The 18,350-nt window shown below is 46.7% G+C and overlaps 1 protein-coding gene across 1 annotated transcript in view; it reads left to right on the top strand.

The window, feature by feature from the left end:
- LOC147733250 (mucin-2-like) overlaps positions 1-18,350 on the top strand; it is a 596,915-nt gene that overhangs the window by 224,757 nt on the left and 353,808 nt on the right. The window contains exon 21 of the mRNA XM_086958940.1: positions 7,181-7,360. Within this exon, the coding sequence (XP_086815066.1) occupies positions 7,181-7,360 (180 nt within the window). The remainder of the gene's footprint in view (positions 1-7,180; positions 7,361-18,350) is intronic.

The following is an 18,350-nucleotide window of genomic DNA, read 5'->3' as shown; positions in this document are numbered from 1 at the left end:
ACACAAAGGGTCAAGGGTGTGAGGGGTACCACTTGGGGATCAAGAATTCACTGTGGTGGGTCCAGGAGCTGGTTTGGGAGCTTTTTATGTCCCTGAGGCTCAGATCATGAGGCCAGCAGACAAGACCTTTGAGTCACTCTGGGGTTCTGGTTTCAAGATAAAGTTGAAGGTCCTGATCTTCTTCCCCAGGCAGCAAGGTTGGTCTAGGCCCTCCTCTTTTAACTGTTCTAAGACCGCCCGATGCCATGCTCTGAAGCATCTCTCTGCACAATGAACTCCTTATAGTAGTCAGGAGCCTTGAGTACAGGTGCTGTAAACATGGCCACCTTGAGGATATCAAAGGCTTTTCGGCAGGCCTCTGTCCAGGTCATCTGTCTGGGCTGCTTCTTTGAAGTCAACTCTACTAAGGGGACAACAATGGTGCTATAATCCCTTAACTCACCTCCTATAGTATCCCATGAGGCCCAGAAAGACTTCAGTCTATGCTTTAGCTGGTTGCTAGGTCAGAATATTCTCAATCTTGGCCTCAGATGGCTGCACCTTGCGCCCGCCCACCATGTGCCCCAGACAAACCATGGAACCCTGCGCTTTCTGGTGCTTACTAGCCTTGAAAGTCAGGTTCACCTGATGCAGGGCCCAAAGTACCTCCTGGAGGTGGTACAAGTGTTCCTCCAAGCTGGAGCTGTAGACACTTATGTGGTCCAGACAGGGGGCAAAAATGCCTCCTTCCAAGCCAGGAAACTATTGACTAACCTTTAAAGGTTGGTAGGGGCATTCTTCAAACCAGAGAGCATCACCCTAAGCTGAAACTGCGCCTCTGGGATTGAGAATGCAGACCTCTGTTTTGCTCCCTCAGTCAGAGCAATCTGCCAGCACCCTGATGTTAAATTAAAAGTACTGAGAAATTTTGCAGCGCCCAGTCTGTCTATGAGTTCATCAGCTCAGGGATGGGCTGTGATTGTGAACTAGTCTTCGTGGTGGAATTGAGGCCCCTATAGAACACGCAAGACCTAAAGTCTAAGGTGGCGCCTAATCGGGCAGCCCTGCATACCAGTACAACGGGGCTGGACCAGTAAATGTTGGAGGGCTCAAACCCCCTAACGCCAATATTTTGGAGACCACCTCCTTGATACTGGCCCTCACCTTGTCTGACAGCTTGCAAATCTTATTTTTAACAGTCTGTCTCTAGTGTCTATGTCATGGACGCACAGGTGTGTGAGTCCAGGGGTGAGGAAGAACAGAGAGGCAAACTGTCACAGTAACTGGCAACCGTCACTCTGCTGGTGTCAGAGTAGGGGAGCGGTTGATACCCTCCACTGACCTATCATGTTCCTGGGCAAACAGGAGGTCAGGGAGAGGTTTGCTCTCCTCTTCCACTCTCTCATCTGTCACCAGAAGCTGATCATTTCAGACCTCTCAAAGTGTGGTTTGAGGTGGTACACGTGGGTCACCCTTAAGGGGTTCACAGTAGGGGTGGTAAACTCTGCTCCACCAGCGGAGTTCACTGAGTTTTGCCACTCCGCACCATGTGGGAGAGTTTATTACTGTCCACCCCTATTGTCAACGAGCCGTTAAAATGTTAACATGCTGACAGGTCTAACATGCGTGTCCCTCAGCTGAAAGTGGGGTGAACTAATGAACACCTTGGGAGTTCTCATCACTAAGGCGGGAGAACTGCCATTTCGCCCCGGCAAAATTAAGCTTTTGCCAGGCCCATACCATCTTTTTTAATAAATATAAGTCACCCCTAGGTTTGGCTCTAAACATCCCAGAGGTCATGGTGCAATGTATTTAAAATTTAGTTCATGTACTTTAAAATATGTCTATGTCCTGGTAGTGATAATTCCTCAAATTCGTTTTTCACCACTACAAGGCCTATCTCTCCCATAGGATAATATTGGTGTTGCCTTACCACATTATATGAGTATAATTTCCAAATGGTAAGAGATAGCCAGTCCAAATTTGGTGTCTCTGGAATCACAATTTAAAATCCTAACTTATAGTAAAGTCGGATTTTAAATTGCAATTCTGAACATACCACCTATAGAAAGTTGATATTTTCTTTCCTCCCCATTTAGTCTCTGGTCACATGACTGGGTGTAGTTGGCAATAGGACTTTGTATATTCTTCCTCGACAGCCACACGCAATGGGAGCTTAGGTGTGACTGGATGGGCCATCACTGGCAGGATGGAGGGAGGAGCTGGGATCAGCCTCATTTACACCTGAATAGGATGTGTCCTGCCTCCATACAAAGGGCTGCATACCCCCTTCAGTTGGTATGGAGCCAGGGCAGGATGGGGGATTTCGAAGGGAAACCTCTAGAACCCTCTCCCCCACTTCCGAGGTGTAACTGGGTATAAATACTGGACATTAGACACCACTGCTATAGTATCCTTCTGGACCTGTAGATATTCTGCCAGGAAGAAGTACTACTGTCCTGCTGAAGGACTACCACTCTGCTGCACTCCTGCTTTGCTGTGTCGACCTGCTGCCCTCTTGTCTTGGTGAGAAGGACATAATCTCTTGAACCCAGAACCCAGAGTGACTCCAAGGGGTAGTTGGCTGGCTTCCTGATCTGAAGCTTTAGGGATATAACAGGCTTCCAACAACCTTGCATCTGCACCTGGCCTCTGCCATCTGTGACTATGCCCTGCCAAGTGGTGCCATCCAAGTACTGGACCCTTGGAAGTTGGCTTAAGCAGCTTACCAGTCTCTGTGGAGCCAGTGGAACCTATGGATCTCTCTGGTTGCATGGCACAACCCTGTGGAGAACCAATGCATCTCCTCTGCTGCAGGAACTGGACCTGTCACAAACACTTTCATCACCGCTGCAACCTGTATCGCCTTCGGAACCGCCGCTGTATGACAAATCCTAGGCACAGGTCCTCAAATCTCTCATCAATGGCAGCCTCGATGACGGACACTGCATCGCAGTCTGGCAGCTCTTCAGAACTGGTGCATCATCTAGAGTGCGCACCACATCCCAGACACCCTTCCCTCCACATGCCCTGTCTGCAGCATCCTCGATGTCAACGCAACACGCCCTCCAACTACAACCTTGCCACATCTCGAAACTGACGTATCGCTTCGGCTGTGAGGCACATCTTCGGCACGGATCCTCGCATTGCTCTGCAACCAGGATTAAGATACTTTGTTCAGCAGGCCTAACTAAGGGGCACATTATGATGGCGGACAGACCTGAGTCCGTCCGCCATCATAGAGTAGGAGGGAACCTCCGCATGGGCTGCAGAGTTCCCTCCTGTGCACTTAGGATGTGACCGCCACCCTGGCGGTCACATCCTCTATTTTTAACATTGCGGCGGGTGCGGCTTCAAGCTGCACCCGCTGCAATGTTAAAAATGCACGCATTGCATTTGTATGTAGAAAGTGGTAGGCACCACGCGGTGCCTGCCGCTTCCTGCATACAAATGCAGGGGGGTACCATAGATACCCCCCATGTGCACCCCCCACCCCTCTTCACCTACGGGGCCCGCAATGGGCCCCCGCAGTGAAGTTACACATGCTTTTCCACAACGGAAAAGCCGCTGCGGAAAAGCATGTTTCAGAGCCCATCCTAATCTGGCTGACGGTGTCTGAGAGACACCGTCACCATATTAGTGCTTTTCCGCCACGGTTATAAGCCAACCGCGGTGGAAAAGCTGCGGACCCACCAGCCATCCTAATGTGGCGGTGGGTCTTTGGTGGGTCCGCAGAGGATTTTCCGCATCCTCTGTGCCGGCGGTGGCTTCCGCCGGCCCGGAGGATGCGGAAAATCCTCCATCTTAATGAGGCCCTAAATCCGTTTAGCCAGTTTAGGCTCCAGTGTGGTCAGCCTAAACTTGGGACTTTGTCCCAGTCTGGTTCGAACAGATATCTACAGTTGACGCTTTGTGCTTTTTGGTGCTTTTTCCTCTAAAAACTGTAAAACTCAATATTTCCGGTTCTAATCATTTGATTTTTGTTGTTTTGGTCTGGTTTTATTTATTACAAATCACTCTACTTTTCTAATACAGTTCCTTTTGTGGTGTGTTTTCACTGTGTTACTGTTTGAAATAGTGTACACATACTTGCACATTGCCTCTAAATTGAGCCTGACTGCTCTGTGGCAAGCTACCAGGGGCTGAGGACAGGTTAATTTGGGACTTGCTTGTGCCTTCCCCTGACAAGGACTGTGGTTGTTGCTTGACCGGAGCTCACACCCTAGTCAACCAACTACCCATTTTTTTACAGTTTCTTGCAGGCATACTATGTCAGGTGCCTCTGGGCCCCTGGCACTCCACTGTCTTTGTCTTTTTTAGGGGACTGCAGCTTCTAACATTTCAAGTCACTATTGTACCAATCGGATACACAATATACTTTTATCGGATAGACTTGGGTAGAATGTTACAGCTCCAACACAGGGTGACATTAATAGCACCTCTGGCTTTGGGCGAACCCACCCCACATTCTTAGGAACCATGGTGACCTTTTACATTGACTCTCAAAATACTTGTGAATCACTTTCAAAACTATCCCTAAGGGATTGTTTAGTTCCCTTGGCTTCTTTTCACTGCTTGTTTTTCTTCCTCCTCTATTAATCCTTTGTGTTTTCATCTCCTACCTGCTGTTGCTAGTTGTTGGACAGTGTTCTTCCAATAGTGGGCTTAACAGATGAGGGTTTGTGTTCGGTAGTCCCTGGTAGTCTCTACCCTCTTCCACCATTTTGTTCAATTGTGTTTTCCTGTTGTTTGTGAATATCAGTGTGCCCATTAATATATTTTTTTATCTATTTCAAAGTGTCATTGTTATTTATGCTTTCTTTCTGGCCAAACTGCTTAGGAAGCATCTTAGGATTTGTGGATAGTACAGTCTTCAGATATATCAAGCAGCACAACAAGTCCTGTCTTTGGTTTCAGATGACATTAATGTTTCTTGGTCTCCTAGGCCAGAGTGCAAGTGCAATGGGCCCACACAATGTCCTCTTACCATTCCTATGTCTTGGCTTGCATCTTCTGCATATAGATTGAAATGGGATGTGCCCATATTTGGTCCTTCCATATTGTCTTGGGTATTGTTGATCCTGATGTTATCTATACGCGACCTGTCCTCCGGATTTTCACATATCTTCTTTTGGTTTTCCAGTTCTTAAAATGCTGCCTACTATGCAATGTGGGTTTCTTCAACACTAGCTTCTTACTGTGTTATTTTGTCTTTGTTGCTACTCATGTTATCCCCAATTAAATGGGTGTCTTTTTGTTAGTTCAATTTGGGTGGCTTGCATGGCTGTTCCTGGAGGTGAAACAGGTGGTCCCCCTAGGTGGAGCTGAAGAAGGTAATGTCGTCCAGATAGGTGGCACTGAAAGATTCCATCCCAGAAGGCAACCAGTTGCCTAACCTCTGGAAGGTGGTAGCAGCATTCTTTAGCAGAAAGGGCATCACCCTAAATTAGAACTAGCCCTATGGGGTGGAGAATGCAGACCTCTCCTTAGCCCCCGCAGTTGAGACAATCTGCCAGTACCCAGATGTTAAGTTAAAAGTGCTCTTACATTTAGCAACTTTCAACCGATCAATAAGCTCTTCATCCATCCAATGCTTTTTTGTCACCTACAGCTATGCCTCAGCAAAATATTAAAGGTACATCATTGTTTTTGCAACTCATTTACTGCACTTTTTTCTTGGCTATGGTATTTGTGTTTCCATCTTTTTTTATTACAGTACTGTTGCAGTGGCCTCTCTGAGGGTCAGATTGTTGCTGTGGTTTGGTGGCTTGCCTCAGGTTCCAGAAGATTTTGTGGTCTTAATGGGTGGTGGCGGAGGCGGTTCACCTAATAAATCTTCCTATTTATAGTCCCAAAAGTATTCATTATTTGAGATGTGGGAAGTCAGCAGGGGGAGCACAGTTTGTCAGTTTTGAGCGGTTTCCTTTAATTTCAAAGGCGGCTTTAATGCAGGGCCTAAATCACTTCCTGGTGGTGAAACGGGTGGTTCTCCAAGGTGGGGCTGAAGACCACAATGTCGTCCAGGTAGGTGGCAATGAAAGCCTTCATCCCAGCCATGAGCCAGTTGACCAACCTCTGGAAGGTGGCAGCTGCATTCTTTAGCCCTAAGGGCATCACCCTAAATTGGAGAATGCAGAACTCTCCTTAACCCCCTCAGTTAAGGCAATCTGCCAGTACCCCGACGTTAAGACAACAGTGCTCAAGGATTTGGCAACTCCCAATACATCAATAAGCTCATTGTCCATTCAATGCTTTTTTGTCATCTCCAGCTATGCCTCTGGCAAAATATTAAAGGCACTTCATTGTTTTTGCAACTTATGTACTGCACTTCTCTTGGATATTCTATTAGGATTTCCTGCTTTTTATAATGGTCTATTGTTACAGATACCTTTGACTCCAGAGTTTGCTTTCAGGGTTGGACATGAAACCACAAACAGTCATGAAATAAATATTCAGATTAGTTCCACATTATACAACTTTTAACTTGTACTGAATACTGTGTTATATGAGGAAGCAAGGACCTTACTCCCACCTTCATGATGCTCAAGGAAGTCTTACCTTTAATTCATATCTATAACATACCTCATTGCTAAGAGCCTCTTTGTCGAACCACCACGGTGCCTAAAATTCAGATTCTTATATCAACAGTCTCTGGCACATTCCACAGTCCTATAAAAACTCCCTGACAAAATCCCATGCATCAGTATCCTTCCCCATGGGCATTTATCTAGGATAAATAGGTTCTCCCTAGCAGTATCATGTTCAGGCCCTTAGTCTGCTCTCATAGTAGCGGACACCAGCTCAGAGTCTTTCACTCCAGAAATAGCCTGATCTCTTCCTGTATCCAAAGGCCCGGAGACGTAAACTCCCAAACCCTCTACAGATAAGGTGCTTCTCTATACAGCAGAAATTCAACACCCCAACTTCCTAACACATGAAAAACCTAGAGATGACATCCCTGGTAGGACAGGAGAAAATATATTCATGCTACAGTCATTTAGCTCCAAAACTCCTTTAAGGGAGACATCAACAGCCTGCTCACTGGGTTCTAACCAAAGACTGGAGAACAAGCTCAGGGCTAAGATATCTCTGTGTCCTTGTTTGCACACAGCAGAATAGGTCAGTATTGACTATCAAGTTTCTAATTTAAGTAGTTGACACTGACTCAATTGTTGGTATGTTTGCTTTCATCCTCTGGTAGAAGTGTGCACTGATCCTAAATAACAAGAAATTAACGGAGCGGGATTGTGATAAAAGCATCATGTCTACATACAAGGTCCATGAAAGCGGCATTTATCTTGTGATCGAGCTAAGAGGCGCAGTGATCATTCTTTGGGATAAGAAGACCCGTGTAATTGTCAAAGTCAACCGTGAATTTAAGGTGAGCATGAAATTCCTGACTAATGGCTGGCTTGCTCTTGGTTTTGCTGCATTAGTTTACCTTGGGTTCTCAGCTTCCTCGCAGGACATTTTAATAAAAGACATTTAAGGGTTCTGTGGAAAAGTTCACTATAATTCAGGTTTGAAAACTTTGAAAAGGGATTGCCATTAAGTAGCGGATGGTATTTAAATTAAATTGAGGAATTTTCTTTGCTTAAAGCCTGTGGTTTCTCTTACCGCTTGTTGCCACTGTTGTTTTCATTTTCATAATTTAAAACATATTTTGTATATACTTTAATAGCGTCCTTCTTTTGTCTATGCTTGCTGTGTCACACTGAGGAGTCACATATAGAAGGAGAAACAGATGTAACTTGGGATTTCTCATGCTGTAGGTAAAAAAATTACAAAGAAGCAACATTTGCGATCCATGCTATGAGGATCACATCACCGGTGTAAAGAAGTGTAGGAATGTAGCAGTTGCCTACCTATGGAACATCTGGCCTCTTTTGAAGTAGTTGTGCTTCAAGTCCATTTTTATATAAATTAAAAATAAAAACGGAGCTAATATACAGCTTTGGCAGATACAATCACTGCTACCTAATGGTGATGTGCATTCCCCGCTAGGACCAAAGTGAATTTTTGCCAAGGTGTCCCAGAGGAGGCGGAGTAAAAGTGTAACTAAAACTTTTTCCACCCCAAGGTTTTCTTAAAATGTCCCATAATTTAATTTGGTTGACTATGTCAAAAGTGCATGCCAAGCCAATAAAAGCTAAATAGAGAGCTCTTCTATGTACTTGACATATTTGCTGATTAACGGGGAAACGTTTAAACATTGCTCTGTAGTACCAGTTCCTCGTCTAAAACCATACCGGACCTCTGAAAAGATGTTATTTGTCCCTGCCCAATCCTCCAATCTCAGCAAAAGGATCCTCCCTAGAATCTTCACAGTAGAGTCCAACAAGGATATTGAGCAGACTGGACTATGTCTAGTGCCATTTTTAATAAAGATTGGGACAATGATTGCTTTTATCCATATAGGTATTTGAGGTCCAGGAATTGCTGCTCTAAAAACATTCATGAGCAAGGCGGACCTAAACTCATTTATTTTATTTATAAAGATTTCTAAGGAACCTCTGTCCAGACCCAGAGCCTGTTCAATAGTACTATGTGTACCACCATCTATGAAAGTTGGATAAACATTTGAAGGGGTCAAACCACACTCACTCGAAAAGTAGATCATTATTGAAAATCACCTTGTTCAACACGTCCTCATACTTTGTGTACAGATCCTTGCCATTTAAATCTTCTAAGCCACACACCGGGGACCCACTAAATGCAGATAAAGTACAATTGAAATCCCCCACCCATAGCTTACAGCATGCATGATTTTTTAAATTCACTTTTTCAATAAAGTCATCTAGCATGTCCACAACATCCATGGAATGATGATCGAATAAATTGTGATAGAAATTAATGAGCAGCATGTTTAACTGGTCCTCATTTTAAGGAGAAGAGCATAGGAGCTTTACTTGGAGGCAAGAAAAGCTTAACTGAGATCAAAGTAGCCAGACTACCCTTTGTCATCTAGAAACAAGATGGAATCGATGGGATACAAAATAATTGAAAGCCATTTACAAAGACGTCACCCATAGACTAGGGGCCAGATTTCGCAAATTGCGTCGCTCTGCGATACGCAATTTTCGACTAGCAAAATGCAATGTGCAACAGTGTCTCAGACACTGTCTGCGATTCCCAACAGGTTTGCAAATTGCATGCCTCATCAAAATTCATGAGGTAAGCACAATTTGCGACCCCATTGCAGTTTTTTTCTTCTATGCAGCTGGTTTTCCTTACAGGAAAACAGGATGCATTTAAAAAAGAAAAAAATGAAACGTTTCTACTTCATTTTTAATCCCTTGCCCGCGGCCGGAATTCCGCTCCTGTGCGGCACACTCCGATCGTGGGCGTGGTCGTGACGGCTCCCGGCCGTCATCAGCACACGAGCACTGTGTGCCATAACGGACGGGAGCCGTCACCAGCATGCAAGGGATTAAGGGCAGGCAGTGGTCCCTGGGACCACTGCCTGCTCTTAAAAAATATTTTTGCACTCATTAACAAAGGGGAAGAGGACCCATAGGGACCTCCTCCCATTCGCAAATGGTTTACCGACTACTTGGAGTAGGTGGTAAACTGCAAGTGTTTTGCAACCGCAAATGGGGTACCAAAACAATGGTACACACCATTTGGACTCGCTATTAGGAAGGGATGCCCTTGGCACACCCCGTCCTCATAGCAAGTTACAAATGCTATTTTGCGAGTTGCAAAATAGCATTGGTACATACCACCACCATTTTTGTGGTCGCAAAAGAGTTGAGACCAGCGGAGATGGCGTGAGGTCGGGTAGGTGTACGGGCACCTTTACCTACGAGGAACTATCTTGAGGGACCCTCAGTCAATTCTCATGGGGAATTCTTCCACTTTTTTGGGGATACTACACCCACACTCTCCTAAGTGGCACTTGATTAATCATTATAGGCCACACACCTTCTTTGCTTATCACAAAACACCCTTATGGTCCTGAAGAAGTGCATGGGATCTCCTCCTGAGACTGTGATATAGCGCAAAACTTGTCGACCTAAAAAACATATCAACGAGGGGTATGTTACTTATTTAGCCACAGAGGGTCATTACAGACCTCACTGCAGCACCACCTCCTTGATTTTTACTAATGACAGAGGAAAGCCCTTTTTCAGTAAATTCTTCCAGCACCCCTCCAGTAATTTTTTAACTTTACGCTAGGACAGCAATGCCACTCACCCCCAGGCACCCTTACGGCTTTATCGAAAAGATCCCAAAAAGTGACCTTTGGGGGACCCATAGAGCATAGCGGCACCGGCCCAATGAGGGCCCAATTAGGACCAATAGCCCAATGAAGTAGCATGACATCCTTCGGGATGTGTGAGGGCATCAAGAATCAGGACACACTGTCTCCCACCAACACAGTAGTAGACCGACAAGAGCTCTTTACTCTATTTTCTTCTGATAGGAACACGGAGACTCATTGGTTATTAAGCACTTATCTTAAGCATGAGTCACTGGACCTTTATGTAGCTCCCAGTGTCCTCCCTCTCTGTGATTTTGTGTAGCTGAGAGTTAGACTTTCTGAATTCCTTCCAGACAGTTGCACAATAGTGAGACTTAGGCGTGCCTTAATTGGCCATCACTGGCATGATGGGGGGCAGAACTAAGCACAGTGCCACTTCCACCTGCATGGGCTGTGTTCTGTCTCCTCACAATTGGCTTAACAATCCTGTATTTTCACTGCAGCCAGCTTAGAGACAGGGCAGGGGAGTCAGGGAATTCCATGCACTTCAAAGAATCTTTCCAGAATAAGAGCACCAGGGGATAAAAATAGGACCTTCAGACCCACTTTTCAGTTCACTACTGGGCCTGAGGATGGACTCTCAGAGGACTGACCTGCTGTGCACTCTGCCAGACTGCTGCTGTTCCTGGAAGGACTGCTTTGTTACCTAGAGTCTGCCTTGAACCCTCAGACGCTGGCCCTGCAGTTGAGCCCTGCATCTTCACCTGCACACAGGATTACCAGAAGTGACTCCAACAGCTAATTAGCTGGCCTCCTGTTCTGAGCCACGGGCATATAACAGGCTCCTACTACCTTGAACCCATACCTGAAACTAGACTGAGTGAGTCCTGAACCCCAGAGAGGTCTCCATCTGCTGGAGCCTTGGTTGTGGTGCTGAAAGTGTCCGGATGGCAATGTTCCAAAACTGAGAACTTCGAAAAAATTTGGTACATCGCCGGTCGGATTGACTTTGAGGCTTCCCCCGCAACATTCTTCTCTGCAGCAGCAAATCTGTTTCATCCTTCCCTAAGGAGTATACGACCTCATGGAACTGTCTTCAGCTTAAGCCATCTGTTTCATCACGGCGGAGATTTTCGACTTCCATTTCGGCGTCTAAGTCCGAAGGTTAAAATCTTCACTACGACTTCCCTCCACAGGCACTGGACGATGATGCTCCCTCCTTGGATATTCCTGTAGCCTTACCCTGCTGAACTTCAACCATATCATACATTTTTCTTTCAAAATGTTTCTAAGTCCGAAGGCAAGTGCTGACCAGGCCCAATCACTTCTTGTATTCGAATCACGCTCCATCTCAGTTCCACTTAACTTTAGACTTTGACCCAGTCTGGCACAACCATATGGTGCTTTGATCTTTTAGGCACTAGATTTCACTAAAAACGTTAACAAAATGTATAAGTTTGGTTCTTTTGATTAGATTTCTGTTGTTTTGGTGTCAAAATATTAATTAAAAGGTGCTCTATGTTTCTAAATTTGTTCAGGATTTCTCTTGTGGTGTGTTTTCATGTTCAAAATGTTTGTGTGCTTTATAAACACTTTACACATTGCCTTTAATAAGCCTGACTGCTTTTTATGCCACGCTAACCAGGGTTAGGCGCAGATTAATTTAATTACCGTTTGCAGTTCAGACTGCAAGGGATTGTCTTTTTGTGGTTCCCAGTGCAAGGGATTGTCGCTGTTGCTTGACCAGGGCTGACACCCCAGTCAACCAACAACCCAATTTCTAGCAGTGGCCATCCCTTGATTTTTTGCAAATAGTTCTGAATCACTTCATCCAGGGATCCCCTGAATGCGGCATCGTCTGACATAGAAGTTTGCAGCAGGTATTTTGGTATTGTTGTAGTGTTTACTTTCTATCTTATTCTCTTTAAAAGCAGGTTGGGGTCTGCAAGAGTTCACCTCAAGCACTTTGTGTGGACAGAAGCTGTGGTTATGTTAGAAGATTCCAGAAATCAATCAAATCAAACATGCAGGTTATATACTGATGTATAAAAGGAGTATTTTCAATGGTCACATTGCATCTGTCATCACAAATTCACCAGACACTACTCGCCAAATCATTTAAAAAATCTTGGATTATCTTTAATGGCGGCGTTTTAGCCAGAAAGGGAAAGTGCTGTCTAGATTAACTTCCAAAAAGGAGTTCATGCCCTCCCTCACCCTCGGCCTCAATCAATCAATCAATCAGGGGTTTGTAAAGTGCGGCTACTTACCTGTGAGGGTCTGAAGGTGGGAACTTGGGCATTCATGCAAGATTAGGGGAGAGGGCATTGAAAAGATGCAACAGGTCTTAATTTGGGGTATATAGGGTCCTTGGTACTACATTGAGGACATCCAATTTACCTTGCACAAGCACATGGCAAACTTCCCTATGTCTACTTCTGTGGCCACAGGTCTAGTCCACATTTGTGTTCCCTTGGCGTATGATTAGAAACCTGTGGTGTTCAAGTGCCACCTCCAGCACCAAGTGTGAGGGCATCTTTAATAATGATGATGCAACCAAAAGGAAACAAACAAGACTATATGCTAACATATTAATCATCCGCGAAAGACTTTAATATTATCTAGAACTGCTTAAACCAAATGGGATTCCATCCAGCAAGAGTCACATAATCTGCTCTCCTTGCCATCTGGAAAGATCTGAAGAACACAGTTGACTGTGCTACTTCTCTTGGACCTCTTGGCTGCCTTTGACACGGTTCACCATGATACTCTGATAGAAAGACTCCATGAAGCTGGCATAGAGAGGAGTTCTCTAGACTGGATTGCGTTCTACCTTCGCAACAGAACTTATGTCATCCATACCCCACCTTTCTCGTCCAAACCGTACTCCACAAAAGCAGGGGTCCCTCAAGGCTTTATCATCTCGCCTATTTATTTTCAACATCTACATGTAGTCATTACAGGCACCGATCAATCAATTTCACCTCCCATGCCCTAACTATACAGATGACACGCAACTACTCCTTCAACTGCAGTGCCCCAAAGACATTGAATACTCACCAATTTTCAGATGTCTCAGAGTTGTAGATCAATAGATGGCATGGAGCCATCTCAAATTAAATGCTTCAAAAACAGAAATACTCAGTTGTGGGGACTGGAAACATTATGACCCGCTCGCCACATGGCCTGATGATCTGGGAACACTGCCTAAAATATTGAAGGAAGTAAGAAACCTCGGAATGACCATAAACTCCAAGCTATCAAAGAATGCCCAAGAGGACAAACTAGCAAGATCAAGCTTTGTCACTATAAAAGCTCTGCGACAAATCTTCCCCCATTTGGATTTCCACACAAGGTCATGCTACCATCTCCCTTGTCTTGTCCAGACTTGTTTACGCCAATAGTCTCTAGCACGGATCACCTTTAACGGCCATGAACAGACTACAACAAATTCAGAAATAGGCTGCCAGATTACTCTTACATATAAATCTACAAGAAAACATCTCCCCTGTCTTGAAAGTCCTGCATTGGTTACTGGTTGCCAGAAGATCCATGTTCAAGCTGGTTTGTATCACCCACAAAGCGATACATGGAACTGGAACACTCTTCATCAGGAATAAAATCACCAAGCACATTCAACAAAGGAACTTCCACTCTAGAGTGGCACCTCCCCTCAAAATTCCAACATACAAGAAATAAACAATAGGTGGCACATCATTCTCTGTTTAAGCAGCCAAACTATGGAACTCTTTACCCCCAACATAAGATCCACGGATAACCACTGTTAGATCTGGGGGTCTCTAATTGGCGGAGGTAAGTACCTTAGACCAAGTAGGGACCCTTGCTTCTAGTCAGGGTGAAGGAATACACACAGTAGATAACCCCTGCTCCCCCTCTAGGTAGCTTGGCGCGAGCAGGCAGGCTTATCCCCAAGGCAATGTGTGTAATAAATGCACTTAACACCAGAATAATCCCCAATCCACCACAAACTGAGACCACACAGGTAAGTATATTTATAAAAATATATCTTTATCTATTTGCAGCAGTAAAAATCAACCGTATACGATAAATACTTCTTTAGGAAATGGTTGCACTTAATCTTAATGGTTGCACGTAATGTAGGAAGTTCTTCTCAATAACGAAAATAGTCTCAAGTCTCTAGAATCTGTATTATTAATAATAATATGGACTTATGTCCAAAGCATCTCTTGAAATGGCTGTCAAGGTAATGCCAGCGTGTCATTTATTTCCAAAATCAGCCGTTCACTCTATTGTGCCCAAACAATGCGAGCACGCCTCACCAGTGGCTTCGGGTGCACCTCGCCGACCAGAACAGACTTGCTCCCAGCCCCGGCCAGTCCCTTCTGCTCTCCGCCTGCTCTCAGCACTTCCAAGGAGCGGCGGGGAGCTAGCACAGCTCTTCGGGACACAGGCCAGGGGCCGCCAGCATTCGTGTTGCTCCCGCGGCGAGGACGGGTCTCCTTCTCGCTGCGGGCGCGGCTCCTCTCCTCCACAGGCTTCCCCGGACCAGCCAATGATGTCGCGGCACTTTCGACGAGCCTCCGTGTGCACCCGGGAGTCAGCCAATGGCAGTGTGGCTCTCGGGACCAGCCCCTGATGATGCTGAGCCGTCAACCAATCACAGCACGGCCTCGTCGATGACGCTACGGCGCATGGCCCAATCCCGGCGCGGCGTTGGTGAGGGGGCTCGGCTCTCTCTTCCAATCAGAGAGCAGCGGGCTCGATCTTCACGGAGTTGGTACCGGCAAGGTACGGGGCAATTCGCAGGATGTTTCCTGACCCCGGGCCGCGGTGGTGAAGCTGCGCACAGGTTTATTCAATGTGCCCTGCACTGGGAAGGCCCACAACCCTTCGGTCTCCACAACCTACGTGTCGATGAACACGTCGATCTTTGCAACACGGCAGGCGTGGTCAGCGCGGCACTCTCACTTGGGTTAGAGAGCAGACAGCGCGATACACGGGGCAAACAGCAGTGCTCACGATCTCTTCAGCCGACAGCAGCTTCAGGGGACACAACAGAGTTTTGTAGACCTTGGGCAACCTTTATGTCCCTGCGTTGCAGAACAGGGGGCCAGCTCTTCTCAGGGCCTTGGGGATTCAAGTTGAAGACACAGCACACAACAAAGTCTTTTTAGTTCACGTAAGCAGGGGCACAGCACACAGCAAAGTCCCTCATCTCCTCAGCTTCAGTTGGTCAGCAGAACAGGTCAGCCCTTAAAGCACACAGCAAGGCAATCTTCCTTCAGTTCTTCAGCAGTCCTTCTTCCAGCAGAGGTTCCTCTTGATTGTAGAATCTGATTTTCCGTTGTCGGGGGTCCTTCTCTTATACCCCAAAAAGTCTTTGAAGTTCTTTGAAGTCTTTGTGCAAGTGGGCCCTGAGCCCGGTCTAAACCAGTTCTGGGTGTTGCTGGGGCACTGGAGTTTTCCTCGCTTCCTTCTTTCTTTCAGTATCAGGGACAGAGGTGACAGTCGCCCAGCGGGAGGTGGAGCCAGCATTGTGGTCAGGCAGGCACATCCCTAGTCACTCCCAGGTGCTATCTCCTCACACTTCCTTGGCAGCAGATGCAGCCTTTCATCCACGGGCTGACTCAGACAACCTCCTGGGGGCTCTGCAGCCCCTGTCACCCTCAAACCAGACAGTCAATCCACAAACAGTCCCAGGCACACAGAAAGGTTAGACAAGAGAACAACCACTTTCTAAAAGTACTATTCTCAAACACAGAATTTAAAAACAACCTTTCCTAAAAGATGTGTTATTAAATTCTGAGTTCAGGGATATTAATCACTTATGTCCCATCTTGTTCCTATTGGAAGATAGGCTGGTATCCATTGGGACCAGCCTCCCCCATGTTAATCTATGGAGCAAGATAACCTTGCAGCAGTGAGCACACAAAATGGCTGCTGCTCACTACCAGAGCATGTTACCTGCACTAGTACATGCTCTACCTTACCCATACACTGCACCCTGCCCAGGGGGGTACCTTGAGCCTTCCATAGGGGTGACTGATGTGCACAGACAGAGAAGGGTTAGGCCCAACCAGTGGGGACACTGGCTAGGCGGACATGGCAGTTCACTGACTGCACACAGGCACTGCGCTGGCAGGCCTGAGACACCATTTTAGGGCTACTTATGTGGGTGGCGCAATCTGCGCTGCAGGCCCACTAGCAGCATCTGTCATCACCAGACCTGGCACACACAGTGCACTTTACTAGGGACTTCATGGTGATACAAATATGCCAATCAGGTATACCCAATCAATATGACAATTTACAAAGGGAGCACTTACACTCTGGCACTGATCTGCAGTGGCAGAGTGTCCAAAGCATCTAAACCAGCAAAAACGAAATCCAGCACAGCATCAAAAATACAGGCGGCAGAGGCAAAAAGATGGGGGAAAACCACGCCAAGGGTGTCAGGTCTAACAACCACCTTGGGCCAGATGTAGGTAATTCCGATTTACCGACTCTTAAATACCGAATCATACCGATTCAGTATTTAAGAGTCGGTAAATCGGAAGGGGGCAGATGTAGGTAATCCTAATTTTAGAATTACCGAATCTGTATGATTCGGTATTTACCGATTCGGTAAATACCGAATCGGTATTGCCCATTGATTCCTATGGGCCTTGAAGCCCATAGGAATCAATGGGAAATACCGATTCGGTATTTACGGAATCGGTAAATACCGAATCCTGCAAGGGTGCAGGGGGTGTCACTTTGACACCCTCTAGCACCCCAGGTACAGGCTTGTGTGACATGTGGCACACATACATGCCCTAAGGGCATGTCTGTGTGTCACATGGCACAGGTGTACATGCACAGATGTGCATGTACACCTGAAGTCGGTATTTTACCACCCAATTGGATTGGGTGGTAAAATACCGAATTCTGAAGGCCTGTAGCACTGTAAACAGTGCTACCTACATCAGGGTTTTACCGAATCGGTAAAATTACTGATTCAGTATTTTACCGAATCGGTAAATTTACCGATTCGGTAAATTTACCGATTCTGTAAAATAATGGCCCCTACATCTCAATCACCAAATACCGGTCGGTAACGGCCAAATTCGGCCATTACCGACCGGTATTTGGTGACCTACATCGGGCCCCTTATCTTCAGAAAACTACTCAAGAATTGGCTCTTCCCCACATAACCACCATACGCAAACAGATAAACCATACATCATATTTCTCTGTATATGGGGTGCATGACTTGGCCGAAGATCACAGCGGATGTGTGAGCTGTGAGCTCCACACCAGCCTGTCTTTTATCCTCGCAGATAACGAAGCCGGGGTTGTAACACAAAACTTTGGTGATCCCTGGGGGGTCCCCTGAGCTGCGGGCACATTGTGGCGAAGTTTGGAGCTGGACGGAGTGGGAGATCGGCATGGCAGCCCACCGGCCGCGAAAGTGCCTGGATGCGGCTAGTGTCATGCCGGCCGTGTGAGTCCCTGTATGCCCGGTTCTGCTGCTGCCTTGGTCGAGCAGGCGCTGGGGTCCCCACGACCTGTCACGAGGGGATTGCGGTGTGGAGGAGGTCATTTGGTGCCCGAGGTGAGAGCAGTACCAGCAGAGGTTGCGGCCCGCTTGTGGAGAGACCGGGGAGCTGTAGTGCTGAGTACAGTGTTGAGAGCTTCCTGGCTGTTCCTGAGGTGTGCGCTCTAATCCGCGGTTGGCGACGTCGGCTGCATCGTGCAAGGTACATTGGCGAGCCTACCAGGACCCGCAATGGGGAACAGGCCTACACTGGAGGCACACAGACATTCCCCTGAGGTACGTGGGGTGAATATGTGATCTGCGGATTATTGCTGGAACAGACCTGTACTAAGGGGGCTGCGGCTTCCTCCTGATGGTATTCGGCCGGCACAGTACCTTTGGCTGTGGTGGACTGCAACGGGAAGCCTGTGCGGGACTGCTTTACGGCTGCACAGAGGTATCTGGGTGCAATACTGACTCAGCTGGTGGAGATGCCTGGCTTTGTGGCCTGAGCTTTAAGGCTGCAGATCTGCCGGGGGGCCTGGGGCGTGGGCCCACTGCGGGTGAGCTGTGGAGAGATCTTTGTGTGCCAGTAGTGGCTCCTGGAGACAGGGGTGACGTAGAGGGGCATGACGGGTGGGTCCACAAGAGTGGTTGTAGCAGAGGCAC

The sequence above is a fragment of the Lissotriton vulgaris genome, chromosome 2_1 (genome assembly GCF_964263255.1).
Source record: "Lissotriton vulgaris chromosome 2_1, aLisVul1.2, whole genome shotgun sequence".
NCBI classification, from domain to species: Eukaryota; Metazoa; Chordata; class Amphibia; order Caudata; family Salamandridae; genus Lissotriton; species Lissotriton vulgaris.
This window is presented reverse-complemented; position numbering and strand designations above follow the sequence as displayed.